The sequence below is a fragment of the Pongo abelii genome, chromosome 10, assembly GCF_028885655.2.
Source record: "Pongo abelii isolate AG06213 chromosome 10, NHGRI_mPonAbe1-v2.0_pri, whole genome shotgun sequence".
In the NCBI taxonomy this organism is placed as follows: domain Eukaryota; kingdom Metazoa; phylum Chordata; class Mammalia; order Primates; family Hominidae; genus Pongo; species Pongo abelii.
In genome coordinates this window covers 15,653,200-15,671,363 of record NC_071995.2, presented here as the reverse complement: position 1 = coordinate 15,671,363, position 18,164 = coordinate 15,653,200, and the positions used below count along the sequence as shown (strand labels likewise).

The following is an 18,164-nucleotide window of genomic DNA, read 5'->3' as shown; positions in this document are numbered from 1 at the left end:
TCTCGCCATTTACATTCTTACTGCTGGGGGAACAGACACGATGGCTACAATTTGAAGGATGAGTTGGGGAACAGGTGTGAGAACAGGAAGATTATTTGGAGGCTGTTGTAATAGTTCACCCAAGAGATGTTGGAAATGGAGAGCAGTAGAAAGATTCGCCTAAATTACTACTCTTCCTGACTGCATTGCTCACAGCTACACACATACACACACAACAACCTCTACCAGTGCTGTCAAGTGGCTAATGGTTCCCTTCAACGTGATCTCATAACAAACTATATCTCCGTGCTAGGCTATCATCATGTTGAAAGCAAGAAATTTGTAATTATAACAATGGCAAAGAATATAGCAATCATAATATGATCATTGGACGTTTACCATGAGCCGAGCATTACGCACTTATTTCATGTAACTTTCAAAAGGCACTCTTATGAAATAGATGCTATTTCCTCAACATTATAGATGAGAAAGTGCATTTGGAGCATTTCAACTTATTCATCTCTGGAGTCCATTTGTTTCTTTTTACTTTTGTTGCCTGTGTTTTTAGTGTCCTATCCAAAAAGTTATTGTCAAGACCAATGTCAAGGAGAGTTTCCCCTATGTTTTCCCCTAGTTTTATGGTTCAAGTCTTTAATCCATTTTGAGTTGATTTTTGTGTATGGTATAAGATAAGGATCCAATTTTATTATTTTTTATTTTTTGGTAAATATAGAGATGGGGGTCTCACTATGTTGCCCAAGCTCATTTACTTCTGGGCTCAAGTAATCCTCCTGCCTCGACCTCCCAAAGTGCTGGGATTACAGGTGTGAGCCACCACACTTGGCTGAATTTCATTTTTTTTACATGTGAATATCCAGTTTCTCCAACACCATTTATTGAAGAGACTATCCTTTCCCCATTGTGTATTCTTGGCACCTTTATTAAAGATTAGTTAACCATATATATGTGGGTTTATTTTTGAGCTCTCAATTCTGTTTCATTGGTCCATGTGTCTGTTTTTATGCCAGTATCATACTGTTTTGATTGCTGCAGTTTTATAATAGAATTTGAGACCAGGAAGTGTGATGCCTCAAGTTTGGTTCTTCTTTCTCAAGATTGCCTTGGCTACTCAGGGTCTTTGTGGTTCCATGCAAAATTTAAATTTTTTTTCTATTTCTGCTAAAAATGCCATTGGAATTTTGACAGTAACTGCATTGAGTCTGGAGATAACTTTGGGTAGTATGGAAATTTTAGCAATTGTAATTTTTCAAATCCACAGATACATAATGTCTTTCCATTAATGTATGTGTTCTTCAATTTCTTTCATCAATGTTTCAGTTACAGTTTTCAGTGTACAGATCTTCCATTTCCTTGATTAAATTTATTTCTAAGTATCTTATTTTTTGAACATTTTTATTTTAGGTTTGGGGGTACATGTGAAGGTTTGTTTCATAGATAAACATATGTCACAGGGGTTTGTTGTACATATTAGTACATCACCCAGGTAATAAGTCCAGTACCCAATAGTGATCTTTTCTGCTCCTCTCCTTCCTCCCACCGTCCACCTTCAAGTAGACCCCAGTGTCTGTTGTTTCCTTCCTTGTGTTCATAAATTCTTATCATTTAGCTCCCATTTATAAGTGAGAACATGTGGTATTTGGTTTTCTGTTCCTGCCTTAGTTTGCTAAAGATAATGACCTCCAGCTCCATCCATGTTCTGTCACGAGACATGATCATGTTTTTTATGGCTGCATAATATTCCATGGTGTATATATACATTTTCTTTCAGTCTATCACTGATGGTAATTTAGGTTTCTTCCATGTTTTCACTATTGTGAACAGTGCTGCAGTGAACATTCACGTGCATGTGTCTTTATGGTAGAATGCTTTATCTTCTTCTGGGTATATACTCAGTAATGGAATTGCTGGGTTGAATGGTAGCTCTGCTTTTGGCTCTTTGAGGAATTGTTGTACTGCTTTCCACAATGGTTGAACTCATTCACACTCCCACCAACAGTGTATGAGGGTTACCTTTTCTGTGCAACCTCATCAGCATATGTAACTTTTTCACTTTTTAATAATAGTCATTCTGACTGGTGTGAGTTGGTATCTTCTTGTGGTTTTGATTTTCACTTCTCTAAAGATCAGTGATATTGAGCTTTTTTCATATGCTTATTGGCCACTTTTATGTGTTCTTTTGAAAAGTGTCTGATATGCTTATTGGCCACTTGTATGTGTTCTTTTGAAAAGTGTCTGTTCATGTCCTTTGCCCACTTTTTAATGGGGTTGTTTGTTTTTCTGTTGTACATTTGTTTAAGTTCCTTATAGATGCTAGATATTAGACCTTTGTCAGATGCATAGTTTGCAAATATTTTCTCCCATTCTGTAGGTTGTCTGTTTATTCTGCTTATAGTTTCTTTTGCTGTACAGAAGCTCTAAAGTTTAATTAGATCCCATTTATTCAGAGGGTGTAGGTTGCAGTGAGCTGAGATCACGTCACTGCACTCCAGCCTGGGTGACAGAATGAGACTCCGTCTCAAAAAAAAAAAAAAAAAAGATCCCATTTATCAATTTTTGCTTTTGTTGCAGTTGCTTTTGGGGTCTTCATTATGAAATCTTTGCCCATTCCTATGTCCAGGATGCTATTGCCTAGGTTGCCTTCCAGGTTTTTCTAGTTTTGGGTTTTACATCTAAGTCTTTAATCCATCTTGAGTTGATTTTTGTATATGGTATAAGGAAGGGGTCCTGCTTCAATCTTATGCATATGGCTAGCCAGTTATGCCAGCACCATTTATTAAATAGGGAGTCTTTTCCCCATTGCTTGTTTTTGTCAGCTTTGTCAAAGGTCAGATGGTCATAGATGTGTGGCCTTATTTTTAGGCTCACTATTCTGTTTCATTGGCCTATATGTCTGTTTTTATACCAATACCATACTGTTTTGTCACTGTAGCCTTGTAGTATAGTTTGAAGTTGGGTAATGTGATTCCTCTAGCTTTGTTCTTTTTGCTTAGGATTGCCTTGACTATTCAGGCTCTTTTTTGGTCCTATATAAATTTTAAAATAATTTTTTCTAGTTCTGTGAAGAATGTTATTGGTAGTTTGATAGGAATAGCATTGAATCTGTAAATTGCTTTGGGCAGTATAGCCATTTTAATGATACTGATTCTTCCTATCCATGAGCATGGGATGTTTTTTCATTTGTTTGTGTATTCTCTGATTTTTTTTATCAGTGTTTTGTAATTCTCATTGTAGAGATCTTTCAACTCCCTGGTTAGCTGTATTCCTAGGTATTTTATTTTTTGTGTGTGGCAATTTTGAATGAGGTTGCCTTTCTGATTTGGCTCTCAGTTTGGTTATTGCTTGTGTATGAGAATGCTAGTGGTTTTTGTACATTAATTTTATATACTGAAACTTTGCTGAAGTTGTTTATCAGCTGAAGGAGCGTTTGGGCCAAGACAGTGGGGTTTTCTAAATATAGACTCCTGTTGTCTGCAAACAGAGATAGTTTGACTTCCTCTTTTCCTATTTGGATGCACTTTATTTATTTCTCATGCCTGATTTCTCTGGCTAGGTCTTCCAATACTATGTAGCTGGCCGGAATTCCAGGCCAATGGGTCTTATCTTGTGATGTGCCATGGACATGGGGCCTGTGGGCTGTTGCTGCTCAGCCCCCTGGATTCAGCCTCTTTTGTAGGAGTATGTAAAGGAATTCAACTTTCCACTTTGCCAGAGCTGTGGCTACTTTTGCCAGAAAGCCCAAGTATCTAAGGCTCCAGGGTCTCCATACATGTCTAAGCGGCTGCTCTGCCATGACTCCACATAGCTCTGTCTGTCAGACTGAAGACTGAAGGCCCTGGTGGAGTGGGTTCACAAGGAGATCACCTGACCTGAGGGTTGCAAAGATCTATGGGAGAAGTGTGGTTTTGTCACTCATTCACTCGCCACTTCCCTGGGCAGAGAAGGATCCCCAGGCTCCATGATGCTCCCAGGTGGGCCGTTGTCCTGTCTTGCTTTTCTTCATTCTCTGTGGGTCAATTTGTTTGCTTGATTAATTCCAATGCAAGTACCTGGATGTTTCCATTGAAGGCGTTGTATTTACTCAACCCTTCTTTTCCTCTCCATGAGAGCCATGGACACTGGTTGCTTATAATCGGCCATCTATCATCTTATTCTTTTGATGCTATTATCAACAACTTTGTTTCCTTAATTTATTTTTCAGATAGTTGATTATTAATGTATAGAAGCATAACTGATTTTCATAGGTTGATTTTGTATCCTGCAACTTTACTGAATTTGTTTGTTAGTTCGAAGTCTTTAGGCTTTCCTATCTATATGAATATGTCATCTGCAAACAGAAACAGTTTTATTCTTCCCTTCCAATTTGGGTGCATTTTACTTCTTCTTATTGCCTAATTGCTCTGGCTAGAACGTCCAGTATTATTTTGTTTTAGTTTGAATATATGTGTGCAGATTTGTTACACAGGTATATTGAGTAATGCTGAGATTTGGGATATGAATGATCCCATCATCCAGGTAGTGAGCATAGTACCCAATAGCTTTTCACCCATTTCCCTCCTCCTTCCTTCCCCCTTTAGTAGTCCCTGGTGCCTATTGTTGCAATCTTTATGTCCATGTGTACCCAATGTTTAGCTCCTATTTATAAATGAGAACACGTGGTATTCGGTTTTATCTTCCTGTGTTAATTAGCTTAGGATAATGGCCCCCAACCTGCATCCATGTTGCTACAAAGGACATAACTTTGTTCTTTATTATGACTACGTAGTAGTCTATGGAATATATGCGCCATTTGTTGTTTTTTTAATCCAATCCAGCATTGATTGGTACCTAGGTTGATTCCAAGTCTTTGCTATTATGAATAGTGCTATGACGAACATGGAAGAGCATGTGTCTTTTTTGGTAGAATGTTTTGCTTTCTTCTGAGTATATACCCAGTAATGGAATTGCTGGGTCAAATGGTAGTTTGGTTTTAAGTTATTTAAGAAATCTCCAAACTGCTTTCCATAGAGGCTGAATGAATTTACTTGCCCACTAACAGTGTATGAGCATTGCCTTTTTCCTGAAGCCTCAGTAGCATCCGCTGTTCTTTGACTTTTTAATAATGGTCATTTTGACTGGTGCGAGATGATGTTTCATTGTGGTTTTGGTTTGCATTTCTCTGATGATTAGTGATGTTGAGCAATTTTTCATGTTTGTTGGCCATTTGTATGTCTTTTTTTGAGAAGTGTCTGTTCATGTCTTTTGCTCACTTTTAAATGAGGTTATTTCTTTTTTGCTTATGTAATTGTTTCAGTTCCTTGTAGATTCTGGGTATTAGACCTTTGTTGGATGTAAAGTTTGCAAATACCTTCTTGCATTCTGTAGGTTGTCTCTTCATTCTGTTGATAGTTTCTTTTGCTGTGCAGGAACTCTTTAGTTTAATTAGGTCCCACTTACCAATTTTTGTTTTTGTTGCCATTGCTCTTAAGGGCTTAGTCATAAATCCTTTCCCATGGTCAATATCCAGAATGATGTTTTCTAAATTGTCTTCTAAGATCCTTATAGTTTGAGATCTCACATTTAAATATTTAATCCATTTTGAGTTAATTTTTGTATAGGTAAAGATAGGAATCCAGTTTCATTCTTCTGCATATGCAGCTATCCCAGCACCATTTATTGAATAGGGACTCCTTTCTCCATTGCTTATTTTTGTCAACTCTGTAAAAGATAAGATGGCTGTAGATGTGCAGCTTTATTTCTGGGTTCCCTATTCTGTTCCACTGGTCTATATGTCTGTTTTTGTGCCATGCTGTTTTGGTTACTGTAGCCATGTAGCATAGTTTTAAGTTGGGTAATGCGATGCCTCTGGCTTTGTTCTTTCTTGCTTAGATTTGCTTTGGCTATTTGTACCACAGATATAAGACAAACCAATACTTCCTTTTATACAGATGACACTGATGGGGGAGAGATCTTACAGTTCAATCCAAAGATTCGTTGTTTCATAAGAAAACAGACAAAGCACAGGAGCAGACAATTCACTGACAAGAACATAACCGTGACTTTTAAACTTATGAAACGTTCATTTTCAGGCAAAATAAAAATTTAATAATACTATGTAAAGGTATGAGTGTTTGGAAAAGTATGCATGAGTTGTATATGTTGTGTTAATGATTACACATTTTTCACAGGTGAATGTGGTAATATCCTTCAAAACCTGTCCATTCTACTCCTAGGAATTGGTCCTAGAGATAAACCTGTACAACTCTGGCATAAATATGGAGGCATTTGAGAAAATATGTAGAGGTCTAAAAATATCCAAAACGTCCATCAATGTGACACTGGATAAATGAATTAGACCTCAATTATACAAATGAAACGTATGCTGCTACTTTAAAAAATGAGGTATATCAAAATGTACAGACGTAGAGTTATCTTCAAGAAAAAAATAAGTCAAAAATAGTATAGAATAGCGAATATAGTATGTTATTACTGTGGAATAAAAAAAGCATATACATGTAAGTGTGTCTATGCACAGAATGTCTCTGGCAGGATTCATGAAAAGCATAACAGGGATTGACTGAGAATGAGAGAGGAATGTAGGGCACTAGATGGAAACAAGACTTATCTTGTACTGTGTTCACTTTTATACCCTTTTAATGTTCATCCTCTGCATGGACTACTTTTCCTTAGCCAAGCAATGCAACAGTTTAAATTGGTCAATGAATGGATGGGAAGAAATTCAGAACTAGCTATGTGGATTGAAAAGTCTAATAGAAATGGTTGTCTCCAAGTGTTGAAGTGCTTATTTGTGGCAGCAGGTGGCAGTACTAATACACGATTTAACTTTATTACTGGACCCTGGAGAAATGTGGGGGAAAAAAAGGCAAGGGGGATTAAACAAGCACTCTGGAAATAATCGGAAACTGAGTCTCTGTGCTCTAGTTCTTCTGGTCTAAAGGGAACAACTGAAATATATTTAGATGTATTACTTGTTTTTTGGAATTTTTTGCTGAAAGGAAACTTGGCAATCATTATATCTAAGATCCTGTTTTATTCTCAAATATTTGAGGCCAAAGAAGAAAAGTGAATTAGCTGACTATCTAGCAGGTAATTTGTAGCAGATCCAGGCAGAACCCAGGCCTCTCAATTGTTTTTGCCAAAAAAAAAAGATAGTGTGTCTGATGTTGCCAATCAACTTGATTGTTGCTTTTTTGAATTTCAGTTTTCATCAATCTGACTCTGCCCTCATACTGCAAAAAGCATCATGCTGGTATATATATACACACAATTTTGTGGCCTGTACAAGCCTTTCCCTCTAGCCTTTTATAAAACATAGTTCCTTTCCTATTTTCCCCTTTAAAACAATTCAGTGTCATACTTGCATGGTTCTCATTATATTAGTTTTATAGTACTCCAATCTTGTGTGATCTTTTTTTCTCTTGTGCTAAATACTGGTCCAATTGATTATTCCTCTGTGCATGTGTTTTCCCTCCACTTCTTTAGTTGTTGAGAAACTCCTCCTCCTTTGTTTTATAAAATTGTTTACGGCGATTTTTGCTTTCTCACAGCACAGGTCAACTGCACAGTGGCAATTGTTTGGACCACTGTGCCTATTCAGCTAGGGTGGAGACTCAGGAGGAATGTTTTCTCCTTATGCACCGCTTTTTCTGTCTGGCTGTCGTGTGGCTGAGGTCTGTGGAGAACAGGAATCAGTGCCTAGCTCACTGGCACCATTAATCTCAACTTCTACCCAGTGCTGAAACAAACAGGGAAGAGGTGGAGGATTAGCCAGCTCCTGTTTCCACCTGCCTCTCACCCTCCCTGGCTTCCTCCTACTCCAGTTAGAGGAGGCAGCAGAGGCCAGGGAGTGTGACGCAGGCTACGGAGGGAGGGTGGCTGTGTGAGGCAGTGGTCGTAGTTGTGGTACTTGTCCAGCTCTATATTCTTGGAATTGCTTTAGTCCAACCCTTGTCTCCTGAGCTCTCTGACATCCTCTGGGTTAGGTCTAGGGTAGTGAGGCACATCTATTTTATCAGCCAACAAAACCATGTGAGAGTCAGAACACATACATGTTAGCCTCTGTTCTCCCACTTGTTACATGTGTTATTGGGGGCAAGAAGAATGGGTTAAGTTGGCCACTGGGTCGCTGGGTGGTAACAAGTTAAGAATTAGCTAATTCCTAATGTGTAAAATGCAGGCTTGGATTACATCAGAGTTTTTGAACTGGCACAAATGTAAGAATCACCTAGGGCCCTCATTTAAAAACATAGATTTCAATATCTCTCCCTTGGAAATTCTTATTCAGAAAATCTGGAGTGAGGCCCAAATTTTATGTGCTTTTAACAAGAGACTCTCAATGCTCCTTATTATCAGAAAAGTATCTGAAGATTTTTTTTAATTCCTCAAACTCTTAAACTTTATGATAAATTATTTCTGCTATTGTTCTCTTTTGCCTATTGGGTTCTTCCTATTTAACATTGCTCTTCCTCCACTCTAGCATTTTGCATCACAATCAGCTGTGTAGGCTTTATACCTATGCATGCTATTTCCCAACTCCAACTAAAAATCACTGGCTGACAAATACTATCTGCTCTTCAATACTGTTGCTATAATGAATATATATTTTCTTAGCCCCTTCACATTCACTCTCCAACCCTCTCCAGTTGCTCTTTGCTGAAGAAGGTGAACTTTTTTAAAATTTTTAAGTTCCAGGATACATGTGCAGGATGTGCAGGTTTGTTACACCGGTAAATGTGTGCCATTGTGGTTTGCTGCACCCATCAACCTATCACCTAGGTATTAAGCCCCACATGCATTAGCTATTTATCCTGATGCTCTATCTTCCCCCCATCCCCCATAGAAGCCCCAGTGTGAGTTGTTCCCCTCCCTGTGTCTATGTATTACTGGAGAAGGTGAACTTTAATGACTGCATTAAAGAGATTCTTTGCCCTCTGATTTCCAGTTGGGTTTAGCCAATGGGAGGCATCAACAGGGAAGTAGAGAAGGGGAGAAGGACGACATTGGAAGGAGGAACAACCCCTTTACCTCCTGATTACTTACAGCATCACTGTATATTAACTATGTCCCTCTGCTGCATGCCACAGCCTTGTCAAGGGCCCCTCCTTTATTATTAGAGATGTTATTTCCGGATTGCGTCAGGCCCAGGTTTGGCAATGCCTCCCATGCTGTTGCTAGCCCCAAGTTACTGTACTAGCCTTTGTAGATTGTCACTAACTCTTTTCCAGCCTGTGTAAATAGTCCCTTTGTTAAACCTTTCCTCAATTACTCAGCTTGGGGTTGTCATCTCTTTGCTGCCAGGACTCAGATGAGGACAATGACTTACTTTATCTCTTTCATATGTGTTGTCTATACATTGAGGGGTTTCTTATTTAAAATAATAAAATGATAGGAATAGAAATAATAGGATTCTAGATACTGGAAGGGTTTTAAATTATGTCTACTCCAGCTTATCCCCAAATGCTAGACTGTGGTGTGAAAGAAATTTGCTTCTTCCTGCTTCATCATTACTTTTTTTCCTTTTTTTTTTTAGATGGGGTCTCGCTCTGTCACCAGGCTGGAGTGCAGTGGCACGATCTTGGCTCACTGCAAGCTCCGCCTCCCTGGTTCAAGTGATTCTCCTGCCTCAGCCTCTTGTGTAGCTGGGACTACAGGCGCATGCCACCACACCCAGCTAATTTTTTTTTTTTTTTTGTATTTTTAGTAGAAACGGGGTTTCACCATGTTGGCCAGGCCGGTCTTGATCTCCTGACCTTGTGATCTGCCCACCTCAGCCTCCCAAAGTGCTGGGATTAGAGGCGTGAGTCACCACACTCGGCCTTCACCATTACTTTTTTAAAAGATCCTGTGTATGCAGGTTGTTACAGCTTTGGACCATTACAACTACTCAAATATTTGCTGGCAATCAATGTTTTCTTCTCTCAGCTAAATGTTATCAGTTCGTTCAACAATTCCCCATGTAGCATAGTTTCTAGATCCTTCTTTAGCCTTTGGATACGTTCTTTTGAGTGCATTCTGTTTTGTCAGTGTCATTGCTTCATTTTTAAAGAAATATTTGAAAAGTAAGCCAAATGTGAACCAGAGTCTCGCCCAGCTGGAGAAGAAGCCAGTCCTCCCTAACTGGGATGAACTGAAGGCACTGGCTGTCAAATGGAGCAGCTGACTTGAAAGGCAAGGGTTAGCTTTGGCAGGAGAGAAAGCAGGTGCCTGGGTGGAGGCAGGAGTTCCTGCTGAAGGAGGAAGCACACATTTCCACTGGGCCCCTTTGCATGTCGTGGTTCCACTTTTGAATCTATACCTCAGTTTTTCTTTTGTGCTTCTAATTTTCTGGCCAGAAGGTAACCTGATCATTCGTGCAAAATGGTTGGCACAGGCCGTGTAGCAGCCACAAGTCTTTGAGTGCCGCCCTCCTCTAAGACTACAAAGTCACAGAATTTATCGCTACCATGAACCTTAGATTATCTGATTCAGGAAAACTTGAAGGTACAAAGGGTGAGATCTTTGCCCAAAATTATATTGCAATTTACTGGTAGAGACAGGATTAGAACCTGAATCTCTTGCTTCTCTATCATCCTGTCTCTCTCTTCGGTTAATTTACTCCATTCTTTTACCACAGATTTCAAAACTGAAATGAAGAAATTCATACTGTTAGTTCCAAAGCATCCAAGTCACATAGAGGCAGCATTTGAGTTGCACAATTGCCTTGAAAGTATTGGGAAAAGATAAGTATGAGCACATTACATTGACACAACTTCAGGGGTGAGGCAAACCATCCATTTTATTTAGAGGGTCAACTGCCTATCCTTTGCATATGAGTCTAAACCTTATAGCATATAAATCTTTTCAACTGACAGTTTAAAGGTTAGATTTACTACAGATGTACACAAAGCAGTCAATGTATGTAACTCCTGTGACTCCCATTTTAAGTCATTGGACAAAATAATTTCACTGAAGGGATGCTGTGGAAGGAAACCTTCCTCAACCAGAGTACTGAAAAGAAGGCTCACATTGTCAGAATTCTGAGTTTAAATCCCAGTTCCTCACCAACTTAGAACTATACAACTTAGAGCTGCATGAGACTTCTGGAATAACCTAGTTCAATAAAATTTAGACCCAGTGGCCGGGCATGGTGGCTCACGCCTGTAATCCCAGCACTTTGGGAGGCCCAGGCGGGTGGATCACGAGGTCAAGAGATCAAAACCATCCTGGCCAACACGGTGAAACCCCGTCTCTACTAAATATACAAAAAATTAGCCAGGCATGGTGGCAGGTGCCTGTAGTCCCAGCTACTCGGGAGGCTGAGGCAGGAGAATGGCTTGAACCCGGGAGGCAGAGCTTGCAGTGAGCCGAGATCGTGCCACTGCACTCCAGTCTGGGCGACAGAGTGAGACTCTGTCTCAAAAAAAAAAAAAACTTTAGACCCAGAAATTATACAATTTACAAACTGACAGAATTCAAATCTTAATCCTATGCTGTTTTGTAAGCACTGCACTTATTTCCTGTATGACTGTGCCTTCTTTGTTTAATTGGTTCTCAGAACACAGCATCAGATATTTCCACGTAGCATTTAATACAACTTCACCAACATTCAAGGTAAGTATCTCCTTTATTAAATAAGAGGAGGTGGGGAGTGACATAAATGTTGTCTTAAAAGTCTACTATTAATCATAATGAATGCCTAGCAAAAATAGATTTAAAGGACTTACACATAAAATGTAGAGAAATATTGATGACTTTTAACTAGCTGGTAGGAAAAGGTGGTCAAGTTTGAAATGCTTCCACTATTTTGAGCTGTACTGCAAGAGAGATTCTGACAGTAAGAGAACTCTTAGTAGTAACTGACAGGGAATGACCTTGAAAGTCAAAGAAAACACTTCCAATCGGCTGAATTTCAAGACTCCGGCAGATCAACAGGACAAAAGCAACCAAAATTACAGCAGATGTTGTCGAGAGTGGCAGAACCTCTGGCACTTCAGATAATCCCAAACTGAGCGAGCTCATGCAATTCCAGGTGGCTGAATGCCTCCCACGGGCAAATCACTGTGATATCTGCAAGAGATGGAAGAAGAGCACATAAGCCAACCTCACCCCAAGAGAGCCTCTTCACAGAAAGACACCCTTCAGGCAGAGACACTTCACTCCTCTCTCCTGCTCATTGTCCCCTGACTGGGAAGTTCCCTAGCATGACCCTGTGGCCCAGGAAGGATCAGACTAATTGCTTAATTGTTGCGCCAGGCATCTCTGTTGGTTTCATTCTGCTTCCTCTTTGGGGAGGTGATCCACAGCTTTTGACTGGGGGGTTCCCTGTGGGGTACAGCCCACTGATCACACAGAGTCTCCCCAAACTACAACCACTAAGAAGGAAGCAGAAGTGGAATTCTAGTCAGGCCAAGGGTTAAAATGAAAAAGAGGAGTACTTTGAATCTCCCTGGTCTAGGTATCCATAGTCTTCCCTACCAATCTAGATCGGTTTCTTCTCTAATTGTTCTTCTATTCCTTTACATTTTGAATTGCCTATATCCAATCACATATTGAGAAACAATCACAAGGCATCTTTTAATCCAGCCAATAAGATATTATTATCCCTGAGTTACAGAGAAGCTTGCTGACACACAGAAGGATGAAATAATTAGCAAAAACCACATAGCTGTAGAGCTGAGACTAGAACCAGGTCAAAGACCTCAGACCTTCACTCCCTATAAACCTCTTTACATTATACCAAATACACTGTCAGAGTCAAGCATATCTTCCAGATCCCAAAGCAAATTTGCTGGTCTTGTATGCACCTTGCCAAAATACAGAAGCCGTTGATCTAAGAGAATAGCAAATTTGCTTTATAACATGGCTGGAAAATTCATTCGAGATCCCAGGATTGGTATTTGCCTGCAGAAAGATACACTGAGAATCGCCTGGGAAGGACACTGATTACTACAAGTGCTACCGTTTATCAAAGGTGTGTTGGATGAGTTGAAAATATGTCCACACAAAAGGCTGCACACAAATATTTAGGGGCACTTTATTCATTATTGGCAGAACTTGGAAGAAACCAAGGTATCTTTCAATAGGATAAAAAACTGTGTATATCCCTACAATGGAGTATTATTCCATTATTTTAAAAAATGAGCTATCAAGCCACACAAAAACATGGAGAAACCTTAAATGAATATTGTTAAATGAAAGAAGCTAGTCCAGAAAAGCCAAATACTGTATGACTCTAACTATATGACATTCTGGAAAAGGCAAAACTATAGAGACAGTAAGAAGATTAGTGGATGTCTGGGGTTTAGAGAGAGAGAAGGATGACCAGGTGGAGCATAGGGCAGCGTAACTATTCTGTATAATACTATATGTACTACAGTATGTACTACAATGGTGGGTACATTGTACTTATCAAAACCCTTAGAACTTTACAACACAAAGGATAAAAACTCTAATACAAGCTACGGATTTTAATTAACATACTGCATCAATATTGGCTCATCAAATATAATCGCACTAATACAAGATGTTAATAATAGAGGAAACTGTGTAAAAGGGGAGAGAGGTGGTAGAGAGGACATATAGGAACTCTCTGCTGAATTTTTCTGTAACTCTTAACTCCTCTAAGAAATAAAGTCTATTAATTTTTTTAAAATGCAGTGATTGCATTCATTGTATGATACGTAAAAATCTGTTAACCAGTTTTTAAAATTATATTGCAGGCATTCAGTATGTAAGATCCTCCTCTGGGTGCTAGAGGATGTGTAAAAAGAGGAAATTGGTAAGGAAGTGGTTTGCCTGGTAGAGATCGCCAGACCTCACCCTTATTTCCAATAGTTCACTTGGTAGCCTCAGACAAAAGACTGCCAATTCCTCTATGTCTCAGATTTCTCCCCTGAAAAATGAAGTTTGGCGAGATGAATTATGAAAATCTTTCTACTGTAAAAGTCTGTAATTTACCATTGTATGCCCTCAAAGGTTGTTTGACAAAACAAGAAGGTTTATGAAATTTTGGGCCTGCCCTGATTTCTTTTAGGGCTTTTGTATCTGGGCACACATGTACTTATTTTGGAGGGTAAATTAAATCCCCACATTTCTATGTCTTCACAGATCTTCTGCCTTGGGTATTTCTCATAACTTTCAACTGCCCCTTGAGGCCTGAAGTATATAAAAAGGCAGAACTCCAAGTGCAAAGTTCTCACTTAAATCAGTGGATGGCTTACCTGTTCCTAACCCCTCCATTCCTGGAATGTCATCTCCAAATCTATGAAAAAGAATAAAGGGGAAATTAGCTGAGATTAGAGCAAAAGAATTTTTGAGTCACTCACATGGAGAGTTTCTTGATTCAAGGGGGAAGAAGGAGAGGTTCAAGTGTTTGTATTTGAGAGACTCCTTTAGTTTGCACTGAACTGGAGCAAAGAAAATGTCACTCAGGCAGGTTTTGGTGTATCCCAGTGGAGAGATATTTCTCTCCTGTAGGAACTTAACCTAAAACAATTAAGAGTCAGAAAGAACTATCAGTGGGACAACTTAGTCAAGTTTCACTTTTTATAATAAAAATTGAAATGAGAAAGCAATACAAAAGGCATTAAAAATGATGAATTCATCCATTTGTTTACTTATTCAAAATCATTAACTAAGCATCTATTATATACCAAGCATTTTGTTAAGCACAGAGAGTTAAGAAAAAAACAGACAAATTTTCTGAGTGGTCTTAGCCTCAGAGAATAGATACAAATAAATAAATATAAGGTAAGATAATGTAAGTTATGATAGCTGAATGTACAAACTGCAAACATGAAAGTAATGATAGTTTGTTAAAGAGAGTCGGGGTAGCTTCAAAAAGAAATTAGCATATGAGCTGTGTGTTGAAAAATGAATAGGATTTTGCCAAGGAGAGGAAGAGGAAAATAAAGAACTGAGGATACAAAATTGGAAGACATAAATATAAGCTATATTTTCTGGAAATGGTCAGTGGTTCAGTGTTACAGATCAACGTAGAGGTTGTGTCAGTAAACAGGAGTGGTCATCAAAAGCCTGCAAGGCAAAGTCAAAGTTTATTGTAAAAAGCCTCCATTTGCCATGTTAAATTTGGCCACAGACCTGGAAGTTGAGAAGGAAAGAATTCCAGGGATAAAGACACAATTCATCAAAGATGGAGTTAGAGAGGAAAAGAGAAGATGGAGTGGAAATTTTTGTAAGTCTGTTTAATATTGTGAGCACGAATTTCCTAAAACAAAAGCAGTCATGTGGGAAAAAGAAAGTAATAGAAAGTTTTTCTTTTCATTTTGGTCTTACCCTTTCACACCTTTCTTTGGAGGTTTACTCTTGAATTGGCGAGTCTGCCTCTGCTTGAACTTGGGAGGGCCTTTGCGTGGGGTGGTAGGACCCTGATTTGAAGCTGGAGCAGGCAGAGTAGCGTTGTCACTCATTTTAACTGCCCCCGGGCAGCTGATGTTTCCCTTTCAGCCTCCTTAGACAGTGAAAGATAAAAAAAAGAAGATCTTTCAAGTCATGGGGACCATTGGTTATTAGATCTTTATTTTAGGCTGGAGAAGAAAAGTAATTCAATAAGAAAGCTCAGTATTTTGTGTTGACACAAAAGGGGAGAAGTTATCATCTTTAAAAGGCATCTTTAAGAAAACAGTATAAATCAATGCAGGCACTTAATGTAATGGAATGTAAACTTACCTTCTGCTACATTACTTACACAATCTATCAGTTGTGTAAATGGACAATTGATAGATTTTAAAACTCAGAAATCTAGGTAGCTATGCTGTTCCCATAGATCTGCCACTGAAAAAAACTTTTTAAATAAATAAATAAAATTAAAGCTTCGCATTAGGTATAACAAATTTAAATTTAAAAATAAATATATAAAATAGATTTGCCACAAATGTTCTATGTGAATTTATTATGATGCTGTAGTTCTCTGTGACTACCAGTTCTATCAGTTATAAAGAGAGGCAAATGGACTCAGTGATATCTATAGTCTTTTATAGCACCTGCAATTTCTTTAAGCTTTACATATTCTTCCATCCAGCTGTAAAATAACCTGACTCTAAATGTTTATTGAGCATTTTTTATGGCCTCTGTTTTTTTATAGTCCTTCATGTCCTTATAGTTTAAGATAGGATTATTTTGTTTAATCCTCACATGAACCAGAAACTTTTCTCTAGTTCTGGGAGATGACAATGTAGTTGTCTGGACAGGAGGACCTCTGAAGCAGGAATACCAACACCCATGAATATATTCAACACATCTTAACACACACGCACATAGAGAAGTTAATGAAGGATAATTAAGTAATACGTTTGTTCTTCAACTCTACGTCGAGACATAAGGTTCTTCAGCCCCCATTTTTCACAAATCTTCAATGCTTTCTTCTATCCACACCGTGGACCTAACCAATATGGTGTTCTCAGACCTTAATTTGGCTACAGAAATGCACGTTGCCATTCTTCAAATACAAATCAAAGAAAATTATTGAAAAAGATAAATTTAAACAATTAATGTGTCATTTACGATGACGTTATTTTCTTTCTTCCTTTCTTTCGTAAGAGTTAACAAAACTTGCTCTTGGAAGGAAGATCCTGAAAAGCCCCAAAGAACTCCAAATTGCTTTTGCCTCTTACACTGAGACAGTCTCTTCTATAAAATCTAGTGTGTGGGGGCTTTGTCTCCATAAGATTCCTTATTTCACCCATTACAGATTTATGCTAATATTCTTTTTTCTTTTTTTTTTAAGAGAGACAGGTTCTTGCTCCATCAGCCAGGCTGTAGTGCAGTGGTGCAATTGCAATCATAGCTCACTATAGCCTCAAACTCCTGGGCTCAAGTGATCCTCCCGCCTAAGCCTCCCAAAGTGCTAGGTTTACAGGCATGACCCATCACACCAGCCTATGCTAATATTGTTAACTGTAAACCTCCCTGACAGTCTTTGGCTCATGCTAACAATGACTCTCTTTACTGGTCACACTACATATCCCTCAAACCTCATATTCTATAACTTCCAGTCCATACTGTTTTCTTATTTCTTTGAAAATTGGGTTGCAATTATTATCCTCGCCTCCAAGATCTTTCTCTTATTTAAATTCTGATTATTAATAAATTATTATCCTTGCCAGTACCAGGGATGGTGAGATTGGCCAGGAACCTGGACCACCTGCTCATGCTGTGATTCCTTCCTTTATCCCCTACTGGACTAGCTTCATGAGGCTGTCCTTCCAGTCTCAGAACCTACAACAGTGCATGCCGTACAGTAATCATGCCATATATATTATATTTGTCAAATGAGTTAATAAATTAATTTAGAAATTGAACAGGCCGGGCGCGGTGGCTCACGCCTGTAATCCCGGCACTTTGGGAGGCCGAGGCGGGTGGATCACGAGGTCAGGAGATCAAGACCATCCCGGCTAACACGGTGAAACCCTGTCTCTACTAAAAATACAAAAAATTAGCAGGGCGTGGTGGCGGGCGCCTGTAGTCCCAGCTACTCGGGAGGCTGAGGCAGGAGAATGGCGTGAACCCGGGAGGTGCAGCTTGCAGTGAGCCAAGACCGTGCCACTGCACTCCAGCCTGGGCGACCCCGTCTCAAAAAAAAAAAAAAAAGAAATTGAACAAATACCGTAACCTTAGGTCATGAGATCCTGACGCTTTGACTTCTCCATCAGAGCACAGAGAAGTCATTAGCTTTCAGGCTTTAGGAAATGCACTGCCAGTTCCTCTGCTCACTAAGTTCAGTTCCCGTTCTGTGGGCCCTCTCTACCCCTGGTGGACAGGCAAACTGCGCCTGTCCCAAGTGTGGTTGGGACCCTGGGAATCGCTGGTGAGCAGCCAAGATCTGCGCTGTGCTCAGAGTGGACCACCAGTAACTGACACATCCCAGCCCTGCCAGAGTCACAGAGGGCAGCGAGAGACTTGCTCTCAGATCAAGGTTTTTGAACTGCCCAGGATTTTCAAGGTAGAAGAAATCAAAAAGTTTCTTTTCTCTCATCTAAAGAATCTATTAGGGTTAGAATTGCCAGATTAAGCGAAAAAAAAAAAAAAAATACAAGACACCCAGTTCAATTTGAATTTCAAAGAAATAATGTTTTTTAGTAAAGTATATCTCAGCTCTTTCATGGTACATATTTATACTTTAAAAAGTCATTTTTTTTTTTTTGGAATTCAAATTTAACTGGCATCCTTCA

The 18,164-nt window shown here is 39.1% G+C and overlaps 1 protein-coding gene across 1 annotated transcript; it reads right to left on the bottom strand.

Moving 5' to 3' along the window:
* Window positions 1-10,700: 10,700 nt before the first annotated feature.
* On the bottom strand, window positions 10,701-15,445 carry PDE6H (phosphodiesterase 6H). The gene is made up of 3 exons (XM_024257070.3): window positions 15,271-15,445; window positions 14,196-14,236; window positions 10,701-12,042 (listed from the first exon to the last, which is right to left on the bottom strand). The coding sequence occupies exons 1-3, from the start codon at window positions 15,402-15,404 to the stop codon at window positions 11,966-11,968; spliced, it is 252 nt and encodes an 83-aa protein (XP_024112838.1). The 5' UTR covers window positions 15,405-15,445; the 3' UTR covers window positions 10,701-11,965.
* Between the last annotated feature and the right edge of the window lie 2,719 nt (window positions 15,446-18,164).